Here is a 17,500-nt window from a genome sequence, read left to right as displayed (position 1 = left end):
ATTATAATAGCTAGCTAACTAACTAACTTAACTACTACCGTAGCACCTGTCTAACACATACAGTGTGTGGTTGCATACCGTATAGATCTGCATGGTTATCTGGCTTGCAAACTCTGTTTCAGATGACGATAGTCTGTGCATTTCGTAAAGAATATGACATCACTAGCTCCACTCGTACAGCATGTTACTGTTAGCTACCAAGCTAGCTCCACTTCCAATAGTGTGTGCTTCCAAGTTCCATACCAAGTCGGGGACCGGGGGTAACAGGAGCGAGTTGGCCGAACTCCGAGGCTTGGTCCCCGGCCTCCCCTGGCCGGTCTGGCTCCAGTCCCGCAAGGAGTTTGAGCAGTGCCTCCTGCGGGACCTTGCAGCCTCATCCCTTCAGGTCGGAGAAGGCTGTGAGACGGAAGCCGCGCTCCAGGCCGTGGTCCTCGGGATGGAAAGGCTTGTATCCCGGTGGTAGAGACGCTTCTGTCCCCGCTGCGCCACATGCTTCGGCTGGCGGGGTCGGGGGAGAGGAACCTGACATGTCCGGGCCGAGGAGAATATTTCTTATGTGATCGTTGAGCTTTAGATGATAAAAGGGAAAGCGAGGTTTCGAGCGGAATATGCGGGTTGCATGTATGTGTGTGTGTGTGTGTCGGTCCGCCCCGTAGGTGATAAATGAATGAAGACGGGTTTTTTTTCCGGTTGAAGCGAGCTCCGCCCACTGGGACCATATATACCGAAATGTACGCACTCACTGCAATGTAAGTCGCTTTGGATAAAAGCGTCAGATAAATGGCATATATTATTATTATTATTATATTATATTATATTAAATTATTATATATATTATATACTCCGCCCGGGTCGGGAGAGAAGTCTTCGGTAGAGTGACGTCATTGCCAAACGCTATTATTTTTGTTCTCCGGTGGGGAGGCACGGCGACGTGGACCGACCATTCTAGGCATATCCTGAGCATATTCGGGATTAAATACAATATAAAACACAGAAAACACGAACCATATTTTTGTGACAATCTTAAATGAGGTATACGTCTTAGGTCTGAATGAGGATTTCATGCATGTAAATACTCGACTGCCCTGTGTCATTCGTGGTGGTCTCGACCCAGGGAGGCTGGGTGTTCTTATCGCCCCCTAGCGCAGCCCTCCGATAGCGCAAGGCATTTACACCACAGACGGGTTATATTACTACAGAAACCCTCTATTATCTTTGATATAACTTCAAGATTTAAGTATTGAAGAATGTTCTAGCAATGTTTAAATATCAGTATCTTCGCTATGACTGTTACACAAAAGGTCTATTGTACTCTCAACAGAGAAAAAAAAAACAGTCTAACCTCTTTACACGTTGTGAGATTGATATTTATTTCTTAAATCTCCATGACAACAATTGAAAACATATCCTTTCGACAAAAGATCTATAATAATCTTATATTATACCTTAATGATAATTACAGACAATATTCACACAAACTGCCATGGAACCTCAATGTGCTTACATTCTGATAGATAAACAGATGTGACAGTAGAGAGAGAGAGAGAGAGAGAGAGAGAGAGAGAGAGAGAGAGAGAGGAAGAGAGAAAAAGAGAGTGAGAATTGGAGAGGGCTGGGTAAGGGTCTGGGTCAGGGTTCAAGGGACATACGCTGAGAGTAGAGACTCACATTCACACATGCATCTGCCATCTCAGAGGCAGAGGGAGGGTTGAGAGAGGAGGAGGGAGGGAGAGAGGGAGGAGGAGGAGGGAGAGGGTATGAGAAACTACTTTAGAAGTCAGGACTATATGTTGCAGCTCTATGACAATTACATAATCATGCTGATTATCTGATATCCTTCTTTTCTTTCATTCTTTCTTGTTTGTTGGATGATCCCTCATTCTCTTCTTCCTCCGTTATCTGCCACTGGATGTCGAGTGCCGATTGGGTCTGGGCCAGGTCTAGGTGCCCGGGTCTAGGCTAAGCTCTGTGTGTGTGTGTGTGTGTGTGTGTGTGTGTGTGTGTGTGCATGCCAGAAGTTTGGCCCCAATTCTTTGGACAGTGAAGATGTGTGCGTGTGTGTGTGTGCGCACTTGTGTGTGTGTGTGTGTGTTTTACTGTGTGCAGTCCGCAATGTTTATCTTTTGTGTGTGTGTGTGTGTGTGTGTTACTGTATACAGTCCATAACATGTATCTGCAGTGTGTCCATATCGGGAGCCTGGTACTGACATTTCGGACAGCGAAAATCAGGTAACTCCTCGGGCCCGCCCCCGGCCCCCGCGGTGTTCAATCCCACGCTGCGGAAGGAGGAAGGGGGCGGGGCTGTTTTAAAGCCAGCCCCTGGGAACGCACCTAAGAGAGAGGGGACGAGGAGAGGAGACACAGAATGCCAAGAGAGTTATTTGGTTTGTGTAATGGCAGACTGTGTGTGTGTGTGTGTGTGTGTGTGTGTGTGTGTGTGTCATACCTGGTTGTTGGGGAATGTGGGCTCGCGCCGGTCTGAAGTCTTCCAGGTGTCTCTGCTGCATCTCTTCCATTCGCGCCCTGAAGCACAGAGACAGACCAATGATGCGCACACACACACACACACACACACACACACACACACACACACGCACACACACACAGGCGCACACACACACACACACACAGACACACAGACACACACACACACACACACACACACACACACACACACACACACACACACACACACACACACACACACACACACACACACAGATAGACATACGAAACAACACAACACGTCTACCGAAAAGGACACTCTGCAGTTGAAATGTGGAGGAGCTGAACCGAGATGTGAAGCAGGACAATGACTGGCAGCTCTTTATGCAGCGGTGGCGTCCTGACCCAAGCCGTACGGAGGGGCGTGTCCTTACCGGGAGGTTCCTTCCTGTTTGAGCCTGTCAATCTCAGCCAGGGCCTGCGTCAGCTGGTCCTGGAGCTCCTCCTTCCTCTGGTGCAGCTTCTCCCTCGCCTCACGCTCCACTAGGAAATCCCCCTTATAGATCTCAGCCTGGACACACACACACGCACACACACACACACACACACAGAAAGGAGTGTCAGTGTGTGCGTCAGAGAAAAAGAGAGAGGGAGGGAGGTGACAATGTGCATGCGAGTACTGTGGTGTGTGTGGGTGTGTGGTGTGTGTGTGTGTGTGTGTGTGTGTGTGTGTGTGGTGGGTGTGTGTGTGTGTGTGGTGGGTGTGTGTGGGTGTAGTGTACCTGGGCGGTGAGTACTGGCACAGTCTCTAAAGATCCTCTTTGTTGTTCCACTTCCTCTTTCAGTTTATCGATCAGATCCTGCTTCAGTGCCAATGCTCTCTCTGCGTCTTCTAACCTGTTACACAGGTCTCCCCCCTGCTGCAACACACACACACACACATTAAACACACACATTAAACACACGCACACATACAGTCACCCTACATAGACACGCACAAATTCAGCCCGCTTACGCACGCACGCACGCACACACACACACACACACACACACACACAGTCACCCTGCTTACACACACGCACACACATTACACACACGCACACACAGTCACCCTGCTTACGCACACACAAATTCAGCCTGCTTACGCACGCACGCACGCACGCACGCACGCACAGACAGACAGACAGACACATACTGTCACCTTGCTTACACACACACAAATTCAGCCTGCTTACGCACGCACGCACATACACACACGCGTCCATTTGATTGACGGTTGATACCTCATTCTTCAGTTTGGAGTCATAGTCCCGAAACAGACATGTGTAGGCATGCTGCAACTGTGCCAGCTTCCTCCTGAGAGACAGAGAGACAAACAGTTTGTTTACACCTGGCATTAGGATCACAATCAGGCTGCGGACAGCGTCTGGATACATGTACGTACAGGACCCGTCGGTCCTGTATAGCCTACTGGCATTACCACTGCCAATGGCCCCTGGTGTGAGCATTGATGACTTTGTCTTATGATGACTGTTGGATACATGATTCACTTACTTAAACAAATGTATTGTTGTAAGTCGCTTTGGATAAAGGCGTCTGCTAAATGCCATGAATGTAAATGTAACATGTGTCCAGACGCTGTCTGCCTCCTGACTGTGTCCACATGAAAAGACAGGTGGAAATGGGGGGTGAAAAACAGGAGACATAGTGATCGCGATCTCTCACGGACTAGCTTGCACTGCGGCTGCAACGTAGACAAGTGTAAACGCAATTCCGGACACCAGAGAGATCGTAAAAAAACACGACCTTGTTATCATGTTATCATGTTCTCCTGCCAAATGCTGGGTAGATTCAGGCATCGGCAGGTCAATCTTTCCAGCCACTGTTGGCGGGGAGCCAACAAAGGTTTGCGAAATACTATGCTTCAACTAAAAAAAACTTTAAAAAATAAATATATATATATTTCAAACTAACCCCTGTCCGAGTCTAGGAGCTTTCTTAGTGACAACAACGCGTTAGTTACAAACCAAAACAAAGCGCCACAGTCAAATTCAACTTAGACGCGGCCGCATGAGATAGAAAACATGCAGGGGGGGGGGATATTTAGCGGTATTTTGACACAGGGATAGGCGTGAAACTTAAGAGCCTACAGGAGGTTAAGAACTTAAGAGTCTACAGGAGGTTCGTTCTGTGCAGGGAGTATATTGGTTTAAAAATGTGGCTGGTAAAAAATTGGAGTGGCTGGGTGAGGGTTAGGGTTAGGGTTAGGGTTAGGTTTAAGGTTATGCCCTGCTTGTTAGAAATAGATACGAGACCGTGTGAAGAGACATTTGAAACAAATGACGATCACAGTGCAGACACGGATGTCACATAAACAGGCAATTTTAATGCACGCTGTGAATGGGGTCAAAGGAAGTGGCCAGAGAGACAAAGGCACTGGTGTGGATTCTTCCTGTGCGTGTGTATGTGTGTGTGTACGTGTGTACCTCTCCTCAGTGATGACGAGCCTGTCTGTTTTGAGAGCAGTCTCCAGGTTCTGTGTTTGCAGGAGGAGTTTGTCGACAGTCACACTGTGTTGCTTCCTCTGCTGCTCCAACTCTCTCTCTGTTGCCTGGAGAGTGTCCATCTTATTGCACAGCCTACACACACACACAATTATTTGATTTCCAAAATCCAAACTTTTAGGTCCTTTTTATAGGGCAAAAAGAAGAAACAATTATTCACTATCCCATTACTTACTGTATATACTCACATAAAAATATATATATATAGAGTACACACACACACACACACACACACACACACACACACACACACACACACACACACACACACACACACACACACACACACACACACACACACACACACACACACACACACACACACACACACACACACACACACACACACACACCAGGGGAGGCTGGTGGAGGTAGAAATCGGAGAACGAGGCTCATTGTAATGCACGGAATGGAATAAGGAATGGTGTTCCCTAATGTCTGCCTCCACCAGCCTCCTCTGCCACACACACACACACACACACACACACACACACACACACACACACACACACACACACATCACACAGGTATACTGCTCACACTCAGGTAGACAGACACACATACTTGTCCTCCAGGTGTTTGCGGTCCTGCTCGCTCTTCTCCAGACAGCTCTGTCTCTCTCTCAGCTCTCCCAGGAGAGACGTCACCTGGGCCTTCAGAGCCTCGCCGTCCTTCGCCAGCTACACATCATAATACAGCTGACTATTTAAGACCCCAACCTTGCCCAACATACTATCATGGACACCTGTCTCACCTGGTCAAATAAGGGTTGTGTGTGTGTGTGTGTGTGTGTGTGTGTGTGTGTATATATACCTGGGCACAGTCCTTGTCCTTCTGTTTGAGTAGAGCCTCAGATCGGTCCCGCTGAGCTGAGCTCTTCTGAAGGGAATCCAGCTTCTCCTGCAGCTCCCGATACCTAGACAGACAGACACAGACACACACACACAGACACACACACCCCAAATGTCAACAATCATAAACTGCATAAACTGATACTACAAGTCAGTGACCAAAGTAGTGTAAGTAACTTCCTTTGAGACAAACACACCCATGCTAACACATGCTAACACATGCTACAACCAGACATACAGGCCGGCTCACCTGCCCTGCGTGGCCTGAAGCTGTTCAGTAAGTTTGCCCAGGTGAGAGCTGAGAGAAGACAGGGCGCAGCAACATCTCAGCACCAGTAGAATGACATTACGGTACAATTTAGCATGCTATGTTACGTCTACAGGTAGCTAGCTGGTTAATAATAAAGCACAGAAAAAGGCTAACTGGGAAACATTGGGATGGCCTGACTACCGTTAAAGTAGAGACCGGAGACGGTTAAGGAAAGGGTTGGGTAAGGGTTACGGTAAGGGTTAATGGTTAATGGTTAAGGAAAGGGTTGGGTTAAGGGTTAAGGAAAGGGTTTGGTTAAGGAAAGGGTAGGGGTTATGGTAAGGGTAGGGGTTAAGGGTTACGGTAAGGGTTGGGTTAAGGGTTACGGTAAGGGTAGGGGTTAAGGGTTACGGTAAGGGTTGGGTTAAGGGTTACGGTAAGGGTAGGGGTTAAAGGAGGAGAGGGTTCAGAGACGGTCATCCCAAGGATCCCACTTAGCATCAGGTGGCTAGCACAGCAGCACCATCACAGAACCAGTCCCAACAGTGTTAGTCAACATCTCCACCACGGATCCCCACGGCCTTGTGTGTGTTCAGACGCTCTCTCTCCTACGACGACATCAGAGCCCAGTGCCGTAGAGAACACGCTGAGAAAGTCTGTACGTCACAAAGCTGCAGAACGTCAATCAAACCCGAAGACACTTGTCATTTCTGGAGACAGACGGAAGCGTTACGATCGCTAGCCAAAGAGAGTCGACGTGGTCACGAACTGACTTTACCTGGGAGGCTACGGTAAGTAAACCCACTGGGCAAATCAGACCGTTTCTGAACATTATACAGTATACGATTCAATCCCGTCGGCTGATAGCGTTCCGATTGGCTCCTGCTAGCGTTCGTAACGCAGACGCGTGTCTCCGACGACGACCGCGATCGTTTTGTTTGGGGTTTGCGTTCGGCATCGTGACGTACGGACTTTCGTAGCGTGGTATCGTACAGACTTCTCTGCTGGATCCAGACCGCCGGGAGGGAGTGACAGCGGAACCGAGAGGAAGCGATGTCGTACCTGTCAGTGGTAGGCGGAGGGTCGGAACGCTGAACCGTTTCCTCGGTTACGCCGCTCGCCTTTAAAAGACAGAATCATATCGTTAAAAAAAAAAAGGGGCATAACTTAAAAATCGTATCATAGAAAAAATGGGTATATGTTACAATGGGTTTATACAGTATACAGAAATCCGTGTCAATGTCAGTTTGGTTTTGAGCTGAAAAGTGGTGTTATAGGGCGGGTATATATATATATATATAGTATATCTATAAATATATATGGCAATATCGTATTTCCAATGGGTAGATAGCATGTTGCATGTTGCGTCTGAGCCAGTTTGATTCTGTCCTGTGGTGTAGTGGTGGTATAGATGTAGAAGTAGAAGGTATAGATAGGCGTAGAAGTGGTAGAGTGGGTGTGTAGGGCATAGAGTGGGCACACCTGACGGTAAAGAGGCGTGTCTGAGCAGATAGATATGTTTGTAGAGTGGGTGTGTGTGTACAGTTATATATATATATATATATATATATATCATCATGTTGTATCTGGGCCAGTTTCATTCTGAGCTGTGATGTATGGATCTGCGGAGACTGGTGGAGGTAGAAGAACCGTAGGACGGGCTCACTGGAATGCACCGAATGGAATAGGATGAGGAATGGTATCCCGACTCCTGCATTCCTCATGCTGCGCATTCAAATGAGTCGGTCCTCTGCTTTTCTACCTCCGCCAGCCTCCCCTGGGTGTGGATATAGGAATACTAGAGTGGGGGTTGTAATAGGGTGGTGTACAGACAGGCGTGTGTATACTGGAGGGTATGTAGAGGGGCTACCTGCGTCTGAGTGAGCTTGGTTCGGAGCTGGTCGACGGAGCGACGCAGAGCCTCCTTCTCCCTTTCACCGTTCTCCCTCTCTTTTTCCAGCTCTTCGTTTCTCCTCCTCAGCTCCCTCATCCCTTCCTCCATCTTCTCTTTGTGGCTCTTCAGCAGCTGCAGGAACTCGTTCCCCCCTTCAATGGGCTACAGAGAGAGAGAGAGAGAGAGAGAAAGAACGAGGGAGAGAGAGAGAAAGAGAGGGATGAATGGAGGGCTGTTCAGACATAGATGGACAGACAAAAATGAATGCTCACAGAATCATCCGGTAAGCTAAAGAAGAGAGTAAAGCGGGAGAAGAGGGAGAGGGAGAGAGAGAGGAATGGAGAAAGAGAGAGAAAGGGATAGGGAGTGAGAGAAAAGAACAGAGAGAAATACAAAGAGAGAGAGAGAGAGAGAGAGGTTGCGAGCAGGGCCATGCGAGACTAGACAGGTGCATAAATGGGAGAGGAATCGTCTTGAGGTGGGCGGGGCAGTCTAATAGGCAGAGATCTGATTGGAGAGCTCGGTGACAGCCTCACCTGACTGTTTTCCCTGCCCCTATCCTCCCTCAACGTCTCCCCAATCGAGGTGGGGAGACTAGGGGGGGCACTACTCATGGAGCTATGCACACTTGCATCACCCTAGACACATACACACACACAGACACACACATGACAACGTAAAAACACGTAACAACGTAAAAAAGGTGACCCTATGTGCACACACACACACACACACATTTTTCACTCTCTCATTTTCTCTCCACACACACCCACACACACCCTTACCAAGCTGCGTGGCATGGTCTGGTCTCTCTCCTCTGGGGTCTGTCGACCAAAAACAACAGCAGAAAACAATGTGTCTTATAGGTTGGCAGTTACAATAACAATGATTGGCAGGGAAGTCTGGCTCTGTACAGTTAATAACAAAGCATACTGTCATATGAAGAATCATTTCATTAACACTATGTGCAAAGAATTGTTGAGTTTGGGTTGAGTAGAACACGAATGGTCGTATGGGGCTTTAATAACATTGTAATACATATATTAACAAGGCAAAACATAAATAAATGTTACATTCTACCCTCATAGTAAATGAGAGAGAGAGAGAAAGAGCAGAGAGAGAGGGGGAGAGAGAGAGAGAGAGAGAGAGAGGAACTAGGAATACAGGAACACAAAGAGAAAGATGTTCTTTTCAACCATCAGTATTCAAATCAATAGCTGTTGTAAGGGTGAACCAATCAGACCATATCCTATCAGTTACAGTCAAATGACACACAAGTATTCAAACCTTCCTAGAGAGTCACTCAACTTCAAAGTGTCTCAATGCGTTTGCCAATTGCCATTTCACCCATTGGGGGAAGGGATCGCAAGAAGGGGGGGCAGATTCGTTTTTTTCCCCTTCAACAACAGTGCAGATTAGAACTAGAGGGGGTCGGATGGATAGAATGTCAGAGAGAAAGAGAAAGAGAAAGAGGGAAGGAGAAAGACAGACAGACAGACAGACACAGACAGACAGAGACAGACAAAGAGACAGACAAACTAACCAATGGTGATCCCAGTGGGCCGTTCCTCTCCGTGCAGCCCTGCTCCTCTGCCTGGCTGGGGCTGGAGTTGGGCCCCAGGCTGCTGCTGTTGTGGTGGAGGTTAGGGTTGGAGCTGGGACCAGGGGTGGTGTTGTGGTTGAGGTTAGGGTTAGGGTTGGAGCTGGGACCAGGGGTGGGGCCGTTGACCTGCCCCTGAAGGGAGTGGTTCTCTCTGTGGAGTCTCTCCACCAGGACCCTGGCCTCCTGGAAGCGGAGGCTGAGGAATTCTCTTTCGTCTCTCGCCTTCCGCTGCCATCCCTCCATCTCTTCACAGCGCTCACGCAGTGCCTGGTTACTGCGCCGCAGAGCCTCTACACACACACACACACACACACACACACACACACACTATATGTATTGTCTGTCTTGTCTCATTGCTGAATATGTCAGGGAATGTAGAGCTCCCTACCATGCTGGAAACTGTGAGGAAATAAAAGCATCTTATATCTGTGCTCCATTGTGGATCGGTGTGTGTGTGTGTGTGTGTGTGTGTGCGTGCGTGCGTGCGTGTGTGTTAGTTACCTCGGAGCTGCTGGTTGTCTCCCAGTAGCCTGGTCACCACTTCATTGGTGGCGAGTTCTGTAGGGACCCTCAGAGTCCCTCCCCCCTCCTCCCCCGCCATCTCCCACTGCAGGGGACAGTCTGCTTGGGGCTGTACCATCCCTACACACACACACCATCATCATCATCATGGTGCCAGGCTCAAGCACAACCCCACTTTCCACTGGAACTACTTTCACTTTCACATCGTGCATTTACTGCGGTATCTTTCAAACATGTCAGGGCAACAGAAAAAAATTACGTCATCTTCAACTTTCAAGAGCCGTACGTAAACATGCATCGCGATTAGCAAAGCTATGTAGTCAAATCATGAACGTATTCTGACAGCCAAGTCTGCCTAGGTGGTCAACTACTGCTAGTGCAATTAGCTGTGTCAGTGTTTCCACCCTAGGCTTGTCAGAATACGCCGTTCACCGAATTGGACAGCTGTCAATAGCAAGCTAACAACACAGAAATATCAGAGAAAGAATCCAAGATAATGCATCACACCATCATGGACATCAAACACATGCTAGCTGGCCAACAATCACGACCCGATGCTCCTCGTCGTTGGTTAGCTGTCACTAAAGACTTGTCTCAAGAGTCTCCCAAACTTGACAGGCACCACGGAATGGTCTGAACGAGTGTATACCTAGCGGGTGAGACATGCTAGCTAGCTGCCCACACCACTGTAAAAGAGCCATAGTGGAGTGTCAAGTCACCTTACCTGTTGTTGTTCGCACGGATCTTTATTTCAGCAAGAAAGGGGATCTTGGTGCAAGCTAGCGATCGAGCTAGCTAATTGGCCAAGCTAGATGATTAGCCAGCTAGGTAGCTAGCTAGCTAAAAAGCGGTTGTCTTGAGACCAAGCCTCTCTCACCGACTGACACGGAACTGTTACGTTAGATTGTCAGTCCCCAATCTAAGAAACGAATAGCCGGGGATTGTCTGTCATTCTGCTCGAAGGATTATTGGCCTAGAGAGTGTAAAATGTGTAGGCTGGGTCGCTGCTGTCAGATCCACACTGCTAGCTGACTACAGGAATTCCCCTTCCTACTTCCGCAGTGGAAGAAATGACGTGTTTGTGCTGCTGTTGGCCGGGGACGACGGGCCTCCACTGCTGTTCTGCAGTAAGGTCCACTCTCTGGGCCACACCTGGACACTGGGGGGTTGATTATTATAACTTATATCAGTTATATATATGTATACCAGTATCAGTGCCATTGTGATGTGAAGAGACACCTCTTTGAGTCAAGGGAGACCAAGTCATGGTATCTGATGATACAACCAGAACCAGAGAGAGACAGATCACAGGGTGAAGCCTAAAACCCAGTGAGTGTTCCGAACACACATCCTTCAACATGTCTTGAATTCGATTCTATTCTAAGACTATTCCTTCTAAGGGACCTTCATGAAATAGCCAGACGGACACACAGTATACAGAACAGAACTTTACTTGCACAGATACAGTACATGTAGAAAATACATCAATACAAGAGACGAATACAAATGTAGCCAGAGGGTAATTGGGGAATTGCCCTCCACAACACCAATGATGCAATCAAACACATGTGTAGTTCATTTCTAAAGCCGTGACATTGACTTTGGGATATGTTGTTCATTCAACAAGCCTTCACGGCTCAGTTGGTAAAGCACAGTGATGGCCCACACTCTCTCTCTCTCTCACTCTCTCTCTCTCTCTCTCTCTCTCTCTCTCTCTCTCTCTCTCTCTCTCTCTCTCTCTCTCACATACACACACACACACACAAACACATATTTTCTCTCTCTCTCTCTCTCTCAGTGGTCCTTGGCCAGTGAGACAGAGATTTGGCTGCAGCAGCGAGCGACTGATGAGCAGAATGGAGAGATGAAGATGTTCACCACACTCATCCACAACGACCGCACACACGGGAGACAGGAGTGACACACCTGCACACAGGGCATCACACACCTGAGAGAGAGAGAGAGAGAGAGAGAGAGAGAGACAGAGAGAGGGAGAGAGAGAGAGAGAGACAGAGGGGGAGAGAGAGAGAAAATGAATAAATGAGTGAATAAATGGGTGAAAGATTTAAGACTTGACGTGTGTGCGTGCGTGCGTGCGTGCGTGTGTGTGTGTGCACGTGTGTGTGCGTGCGTGAGTGTGTGTATGCGTGTGCGTTTACCAGATATGCACACAGGCGAGCAGGGCTAAAAGGCACCCAGAGAGGAGGGCGAGGGGTACAGCACACAGTACAGAGAGACAGCGGTAAATCCAGACCTTCGCCGTCTCAAACCCTACAACAGTGTACACCCACACACGGTCTGCACTGCGGGGGGAAATAGGCTCAGCCAGGATGTCATTGAACTCCACCTACAGTACACACACACACACACACACAATTTAAATTGATGTTTTCCCTGATGTACATATTTGTACTGAGTGATGCTGAAGTGTGTGTGTGTGTGTGTGTGTGTGTGTGTGTGTGTGTGTGTGTGTGTGTGTGTGTGTGTGTGTACCTGCAGGTGCCGGTTGATACCATAAGGATCTCTATTCTCAACACTGTAGGGGTCTCTGGTCTCGAGGGCCAGAGGTATGGGGGGTGTTGGGGCTCTGGAGTCAGACGCGAACTCTGGGGGTGGAGGAGGGGTCATCTGCTCTTCATCATCAAACTCTTCATCATCAAGCTCATCATCATCAATCTGACACTCCACTAGACAGTCATCGCTCACCATCATCATCATTACTGCAGAGATGGAACACACAAACGCACGCACGCACACACACACACACACACACACACACACACACACACACACACACACACCCTCTTAAAGGACAGACATGTGCTACTATTCAAGCTCAGCTGCCACAGTGGTAGACCACCTGTCCCTTTCTCTCAAAAAAAGAAAGGATCAGTTCACTCTGTTCATATGGAACATGAATAACGCATGAATCCTCATACTGCCTGTACGCTACACTCTTCATGCTGATTGGATATTGCTTATTACTCATTGAACCTACAACTGATGCTACGTCCCATTTCTACACCTTCTGCGGAAGAATGCACCTGTGCACTTCCCTCCGATAATTATCAAAGTCAGTCAGTCAGTTGGAATCTTAATATGATGAATAATGTCAATATCTTAATAGTATTCCCAGAAACTGTTTACGCTTGCTAGTATCACAGATAAGTTCAGAGTTGGATTAGTTGACATCAGTAATAGTTGAAAGTAGACCAGTCGTAGATTAGTTAAGATCAGTAGATTTGGTGATATCTGCAGAGAGGCTGGCAGCAAGCCAGCAATGATAAACCATACCTTACTTACCTCACTTATTCAACACTGTCGCAGTCCTGCACTGGAGAGAGAAAGAGACTGGTAGAGACAGAAAGACAGAGAGAGAGAGAGAGAGAGACAGAGAGACAGACAGAGAGACAGACAGACAGACAGACAGAGAGACAGACAGACAGACAGACAGACAGACGTGCAGTAAGAGACTGATATTATCAGTCTTCAATGTTATCAGCTTAGTCACTCAATCACCCTTCAGCGTAAACACACAGGCTTCTGTAGTAGTCTATCAGGTACACACACACACACACACACACACACACACAGCTCGCCCCTGAAGAAGAGAGGCAGACGTGTGAATGTATGACCACCACTCTTTCACCCTGTGTGTGTGTGTGTGTGTGTGTGTGTGTGTGTGTGTGTGTGTGTGTGTGTGTGTGTGTGTGTGTGAGGGGTGGGGATGGGTTATTTTTGGGAAAGGAATGGAGACAGGAGGAGAGGAGAGGAGATCAAGTTACGGGATAGGAGATTCCCTTCACTTCCCCACACCCCCACACATACACACATACACACACACACACACACACATATACACATATACACATATACACATACACTCACACACGCACGCACGCACGCACACACACACACACACACACACACACACACACACACACACACACACACACACACACACAGCAGTAATTGCTGTCTAAGAACCGAGTTTCTTAGATACAAATGTTGTATTATCCATTGAGGAGACAGTGTTTCCTGAGACACCACATTCGTAGCCTCTCTAATACAGGTAACCTGCAAAATGCACACGGACGTATACAAAGAATCTTCAGACACGTTCCATTTTCTAGTTCATTTATTAATCATTCTTTTATTCTATTTATTGTTCACCACAGAAGCATTTTGACACAGTTATTTCAGTGACATCATCAAACAGTGATGCAGGAGAACAGAGAAGATCCTAACACTGATTCTACAGGAGGGAAATGTCATCTCTAGGACTGATGGCTTCACATATCAAACCTTCTAAACACTGAGCACCGAGGAGCTCACACACACCCCGGTTCCCCTTCGAATGATTCCAAGATGAGTCACCTGTTTGTAATGACTCGTATTCTTATAGAGAGCAACCGTTTAAAAATGTTTTCAAATGGTAAAGTTATGAGACCATGTTTGAAATGGGTTACCACATTTTGGAAACTACTGGCTAGATTAAGAAATGTATCATCATTATTATGACTCGGAAATATCCAGATGGAGAAAATGAACGGGGAATATTCGCGTGGAGCCGGAAGTGGTGTCACCCCTCTATACTCTATAGTCTTTATCTAACTAACTCTTCATAACTAATTCTGGAACAGAGATCCCCACCCTGCCTGGGTGAGGGTGACCGGGCCAGACTCTGAGGAGAGACATGGGGGAATGTGGTGGTGATCCCAGTGACTCCAGAGAGGAATGAAGTTCTTTCACAGTTTAACCTGCAGCATCCCCAAGACCCTCTCTGATTTGGAGGCCATTTTGGCTCTGCTGCTGGGCTCAGTTTCCAGTTTTCGAGTTGAAAAGAAAGTCAACCCAGCCCTGAGTTACTTTGACTAATTCTAACCCAGCCCGGATCTACTCTTAACCCTGAGTTTCTCTAGGGTAGATGCTAAGTGGGATCCTCGGGAAGACCCCTAACCGTAACCCTTGGCCTTTCACCTAACCATGACCATTACGTAACCTTAACCTTTCCCTTAACTGTTTCTGATCTCAGCTTTAATGGTGTAGCATGTAGTTTTGTGCCAGGGGAGGCTGGTGGAGGTAGAAATCGGAGGATGGCTCATTTTAATGCGTTTGTAAATGTTTACATTTTTGTGCACCCAGAGAGGGCAGTAACGTACCCACGTTTGATACCATTCTTCATTCCGTTCCATGCAGCTACCACTTCTCATTTCATTCCATGCATTACAATGAGCCTGTCCTCCGATTTCTACCTCCACTAGCCTCCCCTGTTTTGCACATGACTGCCCTCTATGGGTGCACAAAACATTTGAAAACGTACATATGCTAACATTTTCTAATAACTGGAAAGGTAGGTAGGCACGTCAAGGCCGATGCTCGATCTTGACACCAGATTTTTAGAATCGCTTGTCTGGACCAAAACAGCGCTCGACTGAACCTTCTTTATCCTTCCATCTCATTCCTTGATCACAACTAATCTATCATCGCCATTTAGCACTATTTTAAAGCTCAATTCTACATACTGGACCTCTGACATAATCGGGCCGTCCCAAGGATCCTAGATAGACTTTCGCCATCTTCTAACCCTAAACCCTGGTGATGCCCTGAGCTGTTGTGGCCTGGCAGGCCGTCACATTAAGGGGGAATGTTGTCGCGAATGTTGCAGCCAATGGCCACTAGTAGTCAGTCTCTGGTGATGTCACTTCCCTGATTCTCCATAGCGACAGCCAATAATGCAAAACAGTACAAAACTACTGTCAGACAGACACTGGACAGACTGTCAAACGGACACTTGACGGCACTTAGACAGATGCACTATGGGTATAGGCAAACAAAAGCATTATCACACACGTGTCAGAAAAATAAATCAACATCTTCATCATAATCATAATCATAATCGTCATCATCGTCATTATCAACACACTCCCTCTCTCTCTCTCTCTCTCTCTCTCTCTCTCTCTCTCTCTCTCTCTCTCTCTCTCTCTCATTCTTATTGGTCAGCTGGTCTGAAGAGAGCCCGCCCTCTAAGGCTGAACCCTCCTTTCCTGGCCGCAGGGACAGAGGGAGCGAGGGAGGAAGAGGAGGAGGAGGAGGGAGGAGGTGGGAGGGAGGGCTGCATCGGAGGCTGGCGGGACAGAAGCTCCTTAAAGACAGAGTTCATCTGTCTACTGACCTCCTGAGAGAGAGAGAGAGAGACGGAGAGAGAGAGAGAGAGAGAGAGACAGAGAGTGAGTGAGAGAGAGAGAGAGGGTGAGGGAAGAGAAAGAGCGAAAGCGCACATAGGGAGAGAGAGGGAGAGAAGGAGAGAGGGAGAAAGAAAGAAAGAAAGAAAGAAAGAAAGAAAAGAAAGAAAGAAAGCAAGAGAAGAGAAATCTTGATGATGTTTATGTGTATTGTATTGGAATTTGGCAACATTGGTGTCTTTTCACCTGCCATGCCAATAAAGCGTATTTTAAATGAATTGAGAGAATGAGGTTAAGATGTTTATGATGCAGCATATTCAGAAGGATATTAAGACACAGTACAGACCTGAGAGACCACCACTCTCTCTGCCGCTCCAGCCACAGGCCTCTCTGCCACTCTGCCCGCCTGCCTCAGAGTGTCCAGGGTGTGTCTGCGCTCCTGAGCCCTGAGAGAGAGAGAGAGAGAGAGAGAGAAGGGTGTGTGTGTGTGTGGGGGGGGGGGTTAAAATTAATTAGCTCAAAGAGAAGGGTTGAAACAGTGGCATGTCATGGCTATGTATAGTATGTCCAGTGCCCTGGGTAGGTACGGTGTGTGTGTGTGTGTGTGTGTGTGTGTGTGTGTGTGTGTGTGTGTGTGTAGTGACCTTGTCATGGGTATGGTCGTGTGTGTGTTGAGTGTGTGGTTAGCGTGTCGTACCCTGCACTCTGCAGGCGAGTGGAAGGGGAGGTCGGGGTGGGCTTTCTGATGGGGCTCCCCTCCCCACCTCTCTGTCTCCCAGGCAATGATGCACTGTCACTGTTCACCCGCAACCTGTCAAACACATGAACATATTGCACTACTACTTGTGTGTGTGTGTGTGTGTGTCAGTATCCTACATATGAGTGTTGCAATTATCAGTATTTTTTTATTCTGTCTGTCTGTGCGTGTGTGTGTGTGTGTGTGTGTGTGTGTGTGTGTGTGCGTATGTGTGTGCGTATGTGTGTGTGTGTGTGTGTGTGTGTGTGTGTGTGTGTGTGTGTGTGTGTGTTCACCGAGTTATGTTCTCAGTTAGCTGCTCCTCTGCTGTCAGATTTCCGGTGCTTCCTCCACCAGTCTCCTCCCTCCTCCCTCGCTCTGTTCTAAAAGAGGAGAAGAAAGAGGGAACAGGCTCTTCACACAGAGAAAAGAGGAGAAGAGAGGGGGAAC

At 47.8% G+C, this 17,500-nt stretch overlaps 4 protein-coding genes across 8 annotated transcripts in view; all 4 read right to left on the bottom strand.

The window, feature by feature from the left end:
- sephs3 (selenophosphate synthetase 3) overlaps positions 1–646 on the bottom strand; it is a 7,016-nt gene extending 6,370 nt beyond the window's left edge. Inside the window, exon 1 of the mRNA XM_083675083.1 lies at positions 244–646. Within this exon, the coding sequence (XP_083531209.1) occupies positions 244–529 (286 nt within the window). The 5' untranslated portion in view covers positions 530–646. The remainder of the gene's footprint in view (positions 1–243) is intronic.
- Positions 647–1,355: 709 nt separating this feature from the next.
- ikbkg (inhibitor of nuclear factor kappa B kinase regulatory subunit gamma) lies at positions 1,356–11,162 on the bottom strand. Of its 4 annotated transcripts, XM_083675689.1 has the most exons (16): positions 10,854–11,162; positions 10,109–10,249; positions 9,548–9,897; positions 8,790–8,828; positions 8,541–8,642; positions 7,981–8,166; positions 7,173–7,231; positions 6,111–6,158; positions 5,823–5,925; positions 5,574–5,689; positions 4,932–5,084; positions 3,729–3,801; positions 3,228–3,365; positions 2,880–3,016; positions 2,447–2,523; positions 1,356–2,331 (listed from the first exon to the last, which is right to left on the bottom strand). In XM_083675689.1, exons 2-16 carry the CDS (start codon positions 10,245–10,247, stop codon positions 2,147–2,149), a joined length of 1,905 nt encoding a protein of 634 aa, XP_083531815.1. In that variant the 5' UTR covers positions 10,248–10,249; positions 10,854–11,162; the 3' UTR covers positions 1,356–2,146. The 4 variants fall into 4 exon arrangements, with proteins under 4 accessions (XP_083531815.1, XP_083531816.1, XP_083531817.1 ...); XM_083675690.1 differs by lacking the exon at positions 6,111–6,158; XM_083675691.1 differs by lacking the exon at positions 8,541–8,642.
- A 445-nt stretch (positions 11,163–11,607) lies between these two features.
- cav4b (caveolin 4b) lies at positions 11,608–12,877 on the bottom strand. Its single transcript, XM_083675458.1, has 3 exons — positions 12,623–12,877; positions 12,289–12,476; positions 11,608–12,077 (listed from the first exon to the last, which is right to left on the bottom strand). Exons 1-3 carry the CDS (start codon positions 12,845–12,847, stop codon positions 11,924–11,926), a joined length of 567 nt encoding a protein of 188 aa, XP_083531584.1. The 5' UTR covers positions 12,848–12,877; the 3' UTR covers positions 11,608–11,923.
- Positions 12,878–16,115: 3,238 nt separating this feature from the next.
- Positions 16,116–17,500, bottom strand: part of arhgap4b (Rho GTPase activating protein 4b) — a 15,467-nt gene continuing 14,082 nt past the window's right edge. For both annotated transcript variants that reach the window (XM_083675155.1, XM_083675156.1), the window contains exons 21-24: positions 17,347–17,433; positions 17,012–17,125; positions 16,661–16,760; positions 16,116–16,307 (exon numbers count right to left, since the gene is read on the bottom strand). In XM_083675155.1, the coding sequence (XP_083531281.1) occupies positions 16,122–16,307; positions 16,661–16,760; positions 17,012–17,125; positions 17,347–17,433 (487 nt within the window). In that variant the 3' untranslated portion in view covers positions 16,116–16,121. The remainder of the gene's footprint in view (positions 16,308–16,660; positions 16,761–17,011; positions 17,126–17,346; positions 17,434–17,500) is intronic.

The sequence above is a fragment of the Argentina silus genome (assembly GCF_951799395.1).
Source record: "Argentina silus genome assembly, chromosome: 8".
NCBI classification, from domain to species: domain Eukaryota; kingdom Metazoa; phylum Chordata; class Actinopteri; order Argentiniformes; family Argentinidae; genus Argentina; species Argentina silus.
This window is presented reverse-complemented; position numbering and strand designations above follow the sequence as displayed.

Excerpts from the sequence above, each read along its gene's own strand:
- ikbkg (XM_083675689.1), bottom strand. The coding sequence starts at position 10,247 with ATGGTACAGCCCCAAGCAGACTGTCCCCTGCAGTGGGAGATGGCGGGG. Across the intron at positions 8,829-9,547 it reads GCCCACTGGGATCACCATTG|ACCCCAGAGGAGAGAGACCA; the intron begins GTTAGTTTGTCT and ends TTTGGTCGACAG. Across the intron at positions 3,017-3,227 it reads TGCCAGTACTCACCGCCCAG|GCTGAGATCTATAAGGGGGA; the intron begins GTACACTACACC and ends GTGTGTGTCCAG.
- cav4b (XM_083675458.1), bottom strand. The coding sequence starts at position 12,847 with ATGATGATGATGGTGAGCGATGACTGTCTAGTGGAGTGTCAGATTGAT. Across the intron at positions 12,477-12,622 it reads GTATCAACCGGCACCTGCAG|GTGGAGTTCAATGACATCCT; the intron begins GTACACACACAC and ends TGTGTACTGTAG. Across the intron at positions 12,078-12,288 it reads CTCGCCTGTGTGCATATCTG|GTGTGTGATGCCCTGTGTGC; the intron begins GTAAACGCACAC and ends TCTCTCTCTCAG.